Source organism: Lolium rigidum, chromosome 1, assembly GCF_022539505.1.
Source record: "Lolium rigidum isolate FL_2022 chromosome 1, APGP_CSIRO_Lrig_0.1, whole genome shotgun sequence".
Classification (NCBI taxonomy): Eukaryota; Viridiplantae; Streptophyta; class Magnoliopsida; order Poales; family Poaceae; genus Lolium; species Lolium rigidum.
The window spans coordinates 166,737,380-166,747,272 of record NC_061508.1 but is presented as its reverse complement, the minus strand read 5'-3'; the positions used below and the strand labels follow the sequence as shown (position 1 = coordinate 166,747,272).

Below are 9,893 nucleotides of genomic sequence, written 5' to 3'. Positions count from 1 at the left end.
CAAGTGAAGCATATGGAATGGCGGTGATTGATAGGATCTGTGTGGGCGATGGAATCCGCATCTCCACCGGCGCCCCCGATAACGGTCCCGATAGCATTTTGGGGACCGGGAGCGAAAATGGGCTCGCACCGGCACGCCCCATACGGCGCCGGCCAATTTTGCAGCCCAATAGAATCGCCGGCAACCCCATGCCGGCCCCTTCGCCCAGGGCGCGAATCGGGCCCGCCGGCGCCTCGCGAGGCTGAATGTTTTGGGCGTGGGAGCCGCCTATCAGCCACACATCCCAAAAGTCGACGCCAGCGGGAAGTGGCGGGACCGACGCGTCATCGGCTCATTCAATTTTAACCTAACCGTCGCCTACCTCGCGACGAGAGTTAATTTGGGCGCAACGGCGGTGCAGTTTTCGCAGACGCGCAGCGAACCGTCCCGTCAGGCGCGCCTTGCTCTTCGTGTCGCCGTTAATGAGCGCCACCGCTCCCCTGCTCCCCCACTCCCCGTCTCCCTCCGGCCTATAAAAAGGTCTGCCTCTCATAGTGCCTCTCACTCACAAACCCTAGCGCCTCTCTCCCCAACCCTAGCCGCCGCCATCTGAAAAAACGACGCCATGTCTGGTCGAGGCCGAGGTCGCAGCCGTGGTCGTGGTCGTGGCCGCGGCAGAGGTGCACACGCTCCGTCACCTGCGACGCCGTCGTCTTCATCGTCGGAGATGGATGAGGAGGGGCCCGTGTTGTTCGAGTTCGTCCTCGTCCTCAAGGGCGACCCACGCGGCATCCAGAGGCTGCCGGACACCTTCGCCGACTTCGTCACCGGCGACGACCGCCCGGGCACGCTGCATCTGTGGGAGGATTCGTGCGGCTACTACCGGTGGATCGTGGACGTGATCTACGACGCGCGCGGCAAGATGTACCTCCACAACGGCTGGGAGAAGTTCGCGCGCCACCACAGCCTCCAAGCCGGCTTCGTGCTCGTGTTCTCCTACTTCGACGATAGGGACATGAGCGTCAAGGTGTTCGACGACACGCGTTGCCGCCGGAACTACCACGTCGACAGCGCCGAGGAGGACGACTGACGAGTGTTCTTTCTTCGCAGCGAATATCGGCTCACATGTTTTCTGATGTTCTTCATCGAAAGAACCAACAAGGGGCACCCTCGCCAGCTGGATTTTCCAGTTTGGGTGACTGGGTGTGCCTTCGAGTGTTCTTTCTTGGCAGCGAACACACGAAACCTGCGATGGCCGGCCTAGTTAGGTTTAGTTTTTTTGCAATGTTTTATATTTGTGTCAACCATGGTTCAAACTATGTATTAGTTTGTGGAAAACCATGTTCCAAACTATATCTTCATATAAACCACGTTCCCAATTATGTATTAGTTTGTGGAATAAAATATTTCTTATTCAATTTTCTATACATTTATGTATGATTTTAAATCAAAACATCTATCGGGGTCACCGTTTTGGGGGCGTCGGTGTGGGAACAGCTCCCCCAAATAGAGGATGCAATGCCGGCGGCCCCCAAACGGAGGTGCCAGCGCCCCTGTCGGCGCCTATTTGAGGGCTACCGGTGGAGATGCTCTTATCCCTGAAGTCTGGAGATGACAGAACCCCGCGTGATTTCTCGAAACGAAGCGCCGGCATGACGAACCCCAAAGAGTTGCCAAAGGACTTCATGAGCTTTTTGCCCCAAAAAGCACCCACTACTGCTTTCGGTTTCTCTGAACCAGAATGCCGGTCGAAAATCCTGCACTACCCACCCCCACGATGGCTAAAGCTAACACAAAAACAACAGAAGCAGCAAAGGCAGCACTGTGATGTGAAAACTGGGAAATTAAGTAGTAGAGCTGTTATCTGCAAACAGACTCGGAGAAGCACTAGCAATGCATTACTTTCTGTATTTGTCCACTGTGTTCAACCATTGCTTTCCACGTGAATTTTATCAGGTCATGTTGGAGCATTGAATAAAGCACTTGGCAAACTGAATTTACAAACAAGTAATCTCACTGCGTTAGTGCAAGCCTTTTGGACAGATCAATCGGGACAACTGGCAACTGGGTATCTGCAAAATAATAGGCAATACTGGAGTGCACTCAGGAAAACATCAACAATTTTTGGAATGTTAATGTTCATACTGTATTATTGTGTAAAGAATAAATTATACAGGAGATGTGCAAGCCCTTTAGATTCTACAGAATTTCTTGCTGTGTAGTCCTCTGTACGCCAAACCAGGCATTTTAAATGTAACTGAGTGTGCATCTTAATCCTGATCATGGCATTGAAGAATACTCCTTTGAGTACTTTGGCAAGTTGAACTGTACCCTTCGTTCAGCAAAGTCTGGTGGCCGCTGGTATACAACTGACGCAGCATGGATCAAGATGCCGGCAGTCAAACCCCAAATTACATACTTCTTGTTCCCTTTCTCATAATCGAAGTGATGAAGTGTGAATGCCTGTCCCATCCATTCTCGCTCCTCAGATCTCCTGCCCTCATCCTGCCAATGGATTGAAGGGAGAAATGGAGTGTGTACATTCTAGGATTTCAAGAAAAAATGGAAGGAATTGCTAGTGCCACTACTGCTGTAGCCCCGCATGTTAACTTATCAGAGTTAGCTATTATGGTAGCACAGTAAATTGCGCATCATGGTAATTCATGTGCTTCACTTTTTTTCTGTACTAGTAAACTGGGTCATTTACAGGGTAAATTGCAAGTATCACAAGCATGCAACCCAGGCTCACACAAATACCATCACATAAGTACCTAAACGGAGATTGTATGTAGCACTTAAATTAGCATGGTGAAAACACAGACCTTGAGGAACATCTCTAGGGGCACATCAAAAATGTCGTCCACCTCATCAACATTAAGGACTGGTTTGAATGCATGTATATCTGACAGTATGCCAACAATAGGAACAACTACCAGAAGATGCTGCCAAAAAATGAAGGATATTAATCTTGAAGAACCACAAAAATGCAAAAGTCATTATCGAAAAAAAAAATCTGCAAAATTAACCTTAGAATTAAATGGAAAGTCTACCACTTCATACAACCAAAACAATAACTTGTACATATCAAAGCTCCAGGGAGCAATAGTTTGTGGTGGGCATGGAAAGTGCTCAAGCAACAAAACAAAGGCAACTCCTGGCCTATCTCTTAGCCATTTTACTAGAACAAATTCAGTGATAGAATTAGGCTTCCTCTGCACCATATGATATGCACTTAAATTTTAGGAAGTTATGTTCTTCTTTATATTATGCGTCGATAAATTGCAAGAGTTTCTTCTACAGTATATATTTCCCATAAACCTCATGTGGAGATATGACAAGATCAAAGTAATCTACACAGACATCATGCTGTCAAAGGCTATATTCATTTCATAACTTTGAAAACAACAAGTAGATTGCATCACAGTTCTTAGGGTAATCAAATCCTAAGAAAAGCCATTAAGAATGTAAAAAAGAAAATCACATCAATTATAAAATGCACAATCTGAACAAGCTGTCTAGTCCCAAGGTAAATGACAGCACACTTTTGATCCATTTGTAAACTACAATCAACCTTTCCATCTTTCAGATTAATAATTTTGCTATTCAACTGTCCAATAGGATTATGACATTAATTTCAAGACATCAGAAGAACAAAAAGGTAACATTTTACAGATGAGGACAATTGGTATCCAGCAAGAGATGACTCTCGAAAGGACAATTGCCTACATGTTCCTCAAAACATCTATAAGCATATCCTAGGTCAAGTTGATTTAGCTGCACGCATGTGTATGATACTATGGTTTCACAGTTTTTTTAAAATTAGAAAAATAAATTCACATGCCGCTTCCAATAATGCACGTAAACAGTCTGTGCTGATGTACGATGTGATCTGTTTTTCAGTTGGGATGTAAGCGATAACCCATAGACATTGCACCTTGGACAAGAAGTGCTCAAGCGAGGAAACGACAGTGACCAGAGCTGAATCAAGTCCAATCTCCTCCTTCGCCTCTCTTAATGCTGTTGCTGCATCATCAGCATCACCCTCCTCTGCCTTTCCTCCTGGCAATGCAATCTCCCCTGCAACTCTCAGATAGAGGAACAAAATCAGATCGCTTGCCTTAGCGAACTTGATCAAAGCAAGCTCTTAGGTTCAACCAGAAAGATAGGATTAATTCAGCTCTTGTCTAGGTTGAAATCCATTTGCGAACCTGATTCTTCAAATGTAAAAGATATGTCAAGCCAAATCCGGGCAGAGCAGAAAGGTAGGTTAAACATCTGATTTATTTTGTTACAATATTATCGAACTTCTAGCTTTTCCTTTGGATGAAGTCTTTCTACCTTAAAATGTATCAGCTGGTGGCTATGAAATTTGAATGAGAATGTACATTTCTGAAATATATGTGTGACCAAGGGACTTTTCTAATTCACTCCAGGCTTACTGAAACATCAGGAACCCATGTAGATTAAATTTCTGAACATTTAGAGAACTATACTTACCTGGTGCAAGCAGACATAAAATTAAGGTAAACACTGTTATTCACATCGACCATCCAACAAGACAGTAAATTCCAATCATTTCTACAGATTTTTGATGCCCCGAATTCCACATAGACTAACTTTGAACACCATGGTAGCATAACTACACACAATGAATAAATTTTTCTAGGAGCTTGGTAGAAGAACTGGGAGCCGGTGAATTAAGATCAGGACATAAACAAACAACCTGTTCATAAGTTACAAGATTAAAACCAGTATGGACACAACAGTACAAACAAAGTACTGACGAAGCCACCGACAACTCATCAACTAATCATCTAACTGAAACGCTGCTAAACACAAAGCTCTCTACTAGATTCTGCTCAACTTTCAGCAAGAAGTAAAAGCTTTGCTCCAATGTTCCTAGATTAGATAAATCCGCGCAAGTAGAGGTCGAATATAATAATTCGTACATCTTTGGACTTGTAAAGAAACCCGACAACGAAATGTAGGATGATTCAGTCCCTAAGCCCCCACCTACCGCATACAGTGACACTATTCCCCTATGAAATTCGACGGGGCCCGAAATAATACGGAGGAGCCACGATTCAGATCGATCGGAAGCTGTAACGGAGAAGCGAGCGAGCTGCTCACCAGAGTGGGTGGAGAGGGACGAGGCGCGCTTGGTGAGGAGGACTCGGAGCTCGCCGGCAGCGTCCTGGAAGAGGCAGACCAACACGGCGGCTCTCCGAGGCTGAAACAGCTCGGCGGCGCCGGGGGTCGCCGCTACGGAGGGATCACCAGAGTAAGGGGAGGGAGGCGGCTGGTGGAGCCTCAGCCGTTGAATAAGCTCCTCAATGTTCGTGCCGGGATTCGCCTCCATGGAATTGAAAGCTCGGAGGAATAGATCAGAGGTCTTGAAACTTGGAAGTGATCTATGCTGCCTTGCTGCTTGCTCCGGAATGTATTTCTGATTAACCGAGGCAAACCGATTTGACCCCTTGACTTAGGAAAAATACAAATTGTGAAAAATGTATTTTATAGTTTGGAAAAATTAAGAGAAATATTGAGTTGAAACTTACCTATATAATTTTTCGTAAGATAATATGACAACTTGTGACATGAGTGAAAATGAGAATATAAGAATGGTGCGGGTTCTATTAGAAGGTACTGTTTGTGGAGAGTCAGAAGAGCAGGCGGGGTTGAAAGCGGTGAGAGAGTAGGATAATGAGCAGGAAAAGAATAATCATTGTGAAGGAGAAAATAGTTGACATGACTTCTATGAACATAAAATGGTTGTCATAGGATTAACGGTAGGGTTTCATGAATCAATGGAGAATTAACATATAGGGTTTCATGAAAAATAAAAGAACAGTAAGGTCCGAAGGGCCGAGAAGCTCTATTGAACGGTGGGCACAATTACAAACAGGACCTTGGCTTGAATAGAAATAGCGCAAGTGCCCTGGAAAATTACAGAAAGAACCTCAAGGAAAAATAGGAAAAAGCGATCAAGTCCTTCTTCTCCACCGCATCTCTGATTCAACCTCAGACACCGGCAGCTGACGATGACGCCGGGGACTACGCCACTTGGTTCACCGCCAGGATGGATCGCCGAGCTGAGATTGCTGATCTTCCTCCACAGCCCTAAGGCGTGGGGGAAGTTGATACTCCCCGGAGCAGGAACTGCCGAGGTACGGCGAGGCCTCCTTGGCCAAAGATTGCGGCGGCGGGAGTCGCCGACGCTTGAGATCCGCCGCAAGCCGAGATTCAAGAAACACCACCGCAAGCAGCAACACCATCGCTGCCCTCGCCCTCGCCTCCACGGCCGGCCGAGAGGAACAACTTTGGCGCGATGCCTCCGCACCAGTAGCAGAAAGGATAAGGCCTCCAAGAAGCATACGCGTTGATGATGACGCGGCTGAGCTCCTCCTCGCCTCCATGGCCGGCCAGGAGCTCCTCCAGGACACAGATCGCCGGCGTGTACATGTTTTTCCCCTCGCCTCCAAGGCCGGCCAGGAAAAATCGCGTCTCACCGCCGTCTCGTTGCAGCAGAAGGCACACTGTCGAGGGTGCTCCTCGGCAATGCCCTCCGATAGGGGCTTAGGGTTGATGGAATCCTGCAAGCTGACACGAGACATCGGTACACAGACAAGCGGGGAGAGCGATTTACCCAGGTTCGGGGCCCTCGATGAGGTAAAACCCTTACGTCCTGCCTGTCCGTTCTTTGATTATGATGAAAACGAGTTACAATGGGGTGCCGAATAGTTCGGGCTGTGATCTCGTCGAGATGCTAGTTGCTAGGGTAACCTAGTTCTAAGCTTCGCGGCTATTGTAGCTAAGATTGATTGTGTTCCTCGGCAGCCCCTCTCCTGGCCTTTATATAGGAGGCCAGGTCTCAAGGGTCCTAACCGAGGACGACTAGGTTTACAGTAGATTAGATCCAATCTTTCCTTATTTGTCCGTTTCCTGATCTTGCCCGCCAAGGAATCTTCTGACGCACCGGCCTAGTGTCCCATCTCGCCTTCTGGTAGCTTCATGGGCTTCCAACTTGTCAATATCAGATAGGGCAATACTGGTTACCCGAAGGGTAATGCCCACGTCAGTAGCCCCCGAGTGTCTAGCCGAAAATAATTCGGGTAGAGGCGATGCATGTTTTCTCCCGATATTCTTCTCCTTCATTGTTCTTGCTCATCTTAATTGTGCTTCATCTTCTTCTTATCGGGTGCGCGTCAGCGCTCCCGATGGGAGTAGCCCCCGAGTCTAGGTACGGATGCTTGCAATCCGTGCGTAGACTCAAGTTGTACCACTCGAATACTTTCCTCTGCCGAGGTCCTCATAAATCATCTGATATATTTTTTTACGCAAGGGATAATGAGTAACGTTGAAGGAGATATGCCCTAGAGGCAATAATAAAGTGGTTATTATTTATATCTTTGTGTTTATGATAAATATTTATATATCATGCTATAATTGTATTAACCGAAACATTAGTACATGTGTGATATGTAGACAACAAAGAAGTCCCTAGTATGCCTCTTAACTAGCTTGTTGATTAATGGATGATTAGTTTCATAATCATGAACATTGGATGTTATTAATAACAAGGTTATATCATTGTATGAATGATGTAATGGACACACCCAATTAAGCGTAGCATAAGATCTCGTCATTAAGTTATTTGCTATAAGCTTTCGATACATAGTTACCTAGTCCTTATGACCATGAGATCATATAAATCATTTATACCGGAAAGGTACTTTGATTACATCAAACACCACTGCGTAAATGGGTGGCTATAAAGGTGGGATTAAGTATCGGGAAAGTATGAGTTGAGGCATATGGATCAACAGTGGGATTTGTCCATCCCGATGACGGATAGATATACTCTGGGCCCTCTCGGTGGAATGTCGTCTAATGTCTTGCAAGCATATGAATAAGTTCATAAGAGACCACATACCACGGTACGAGTAAAGAGTACTTGTCGGGAGACGAGGTTGAACAAGGTATAGAGTGATACCGAAGATCAAACCTCGGACAAGTAAAATATCGCGAGACAAAGGGAATTGGTATTGTATGTGAATGGTTCATTCGATCACTAAAGTCATCGTTGAATATGTGGGAGCCATTATGGATCTCCGGATCCCGCTATTGGTTATTGGTCGGAGTGAGTACTCAACCATGTCCGCATAGTTCACGAACCGTAGGGTGACACACTTAAAGTTGGATGTTGAAATGGTAGTACTTGAATATGGAATGGAGTTCGAATATTTGTTCGGAGTCCCGGATGAGATCCCGGACATCACGAGGAGTTCCGGAATGGTCCGGAGAATAAGATTCATATATAGGATGTCATTTTATGTGAATTAAAATGTCGCGGAAGGCTCTATGGAAGGTTCTAGAAGGTTCTAGAAAAGTCCGGAAGAAACCACCAAGGAAGGTGGAGTCCACATGGGACTCCACCTCCATGGCCGGCCAACCCTAGTGGGGGAGGAGTCCCAAGTGGACTCCCCCTAGGGGGCCGGCCACCCCCCATATGGGAGGTGGAACTCCCACCTTTGGTGGGAGTCCTAGCTTGGCTAGGTTTCCCTCTCTTATGGAAGGTTTTTGGTTCGGGTCTTATTCGAAGACTTGGACACCAACTCTTGGGAATCCACCTATATAATGAGGGGCCAAGGGAGGGGGCCGGCCACCCCAAGACCACAACCTGGCCGCCCCCCTTGAGTGGCCGGCCACCCCCTCCCAAACCCTAGCCGCCCCCTCTCCTCCATAGCTCCCGCGTGCTTTAGCGAAGCTCCGCCGGAGTTCTCCACCGCCACCGACACCACGCCGTCGTGCTCGTCGGATTCAAGAGGAGCTACTACTTCCGCTGCCCGCTGGAACGGGAGGTGGACGTCGTCTTCATCAACAACCGAACGTGTGACCGAGTACGGAGGTGCTGCCCGTTCGTGGCGCCGGAACCGATCGTGATCAAGATCTTCTACGCGCTTTTGCAAGCGGCAAGTGAACGTCTACCGCAGCAACAAGAGCCTCATCTTGTAGGCTTTGGAATCTCTTCAAGGGTGAGACTCGATACCCCCTCGTTGCTACCGTCTTCTAGATTGCATCTTGGCTTGGATTGCGTGTTCGCGGTAGGAAAATTTTTGTTTTCTATGCAACGTTATCCTACGGTGGTATCGAGCCGTGTCTATGCATAGATGGTTGCACGAGTAGAACACAATGGTTTTGTGGGCGTTGATGCTCTTGTTATCTTTAGTTTGAGTACTTTGCATCTTTGTGGCATAGTGGGATGAAGCGGCTCGGGCTAACTTTACATGACCGCGTTCATGAGACTTGCTCCTCGTTCGACATGCAACTTGTATTGCATAAGAGGCTTTGCGGGTGTCTCGTCTCTCCTACTATAGTAAAGATTCAATTTACTCTTCTATTGACAACATTAGTATCAACGTTGTGGTTCATGTTCGTAGGTAGATTAGATCTATATCGAAAACCCTAAACCACGTAAAATATGCAAACCAAATTAGAGACGTCTAACTTGTTTTTGCAGGGTTTGGTGATGTGATATGGCCATAATGTGATGATGAATATGTATGAGATGATCATTATTGTATTGTGGCAACCGGCAGGAGCCTTATGGTTGTCTTTAAATTTCATGTTGAGTAGTTTTTCAAGGTAGTTGTGATAGTTGCTACATGGAGGACAATCATGAAGACGGCGCCATTGACCTTGACGCTACGCCGACGATGATGGAGATCATGCCCGAAGATGATGGAGATCATGTCCGTGCTTTGGAGATGAAGATCAAAGGCGCAAAGACAAAAGGGCCATATCATATCACATATGAACTGCATGTGATGTTAATCCTTTTATGCATCTTATTTTGCTTAGATCGCGACGGTAGCATTATAAGATGATCCCTCACATTAATATCAAGATAATAA

The 9,893-nt window shown here is 46.5% G+C and overlaps 1 protein-coding gene across 1 annotated transcript; it reads right to left on the bottom strand.

The window, feature by feature from the left end:
* Positions 1 to 2,052: 2,052 nt before the first annotated feature.
* LOC124682705 (nudix hydrolase 15, mitochondrial-like) lies at positions 2,053 to 5,460 on the bottom strand. Its single transcript, XM_047217342.1, has 4 exons — positions 5,110 to 5,460; positions 3,914 to 4,056; positions 2,802 to 2,921; positions 2,053 to 2,484 (listed from the first exon to the last, which is right to left on the bottom strand). The coding sequence occupies exons 1-4, from the start codon at positions 5,336 to 5,338 to the stop codon at positions 2,260 to 2,262; spliced, it is 717 nt and encodes a 238-aa protein (XP_047073298.1). The 5' UTR covers positions 5,339 to 5,460; the 3' UTR covers positions 2,053 to 2,259.
* Positions 5,461 to 9,893: the final 4,433 nt, after the last annotated feature.

What these genes read in the sequence shown, in the direction of transcription:
- LOC124682705 (XM_047217342.1), bottom strand. Translation starts at nt 5,338, where the DNA reads ATGGAGGCGAATCCCGGCACGAACATTGAGGAGCTTATTCAACGGCTG. An exon ending in GTCCCTCTCCACCCACTCTG is followed by an intron (nt 4,057 to 5,109) that starts GTGAGCAGCTCG and finishes TGAGAGTTGCAG; the next exon opens with GGGAGATTGCATTGCCAGGA. An exon ending in TTGAGCACTTCTTGTCCAAG is followed by an intron (nt 2,922 to 3,913) that starts GTGCAATGTCTA and finishes ATTTTTTGGCAG; the next exon opens with CATCTTCTGGTAGTTGTTCC.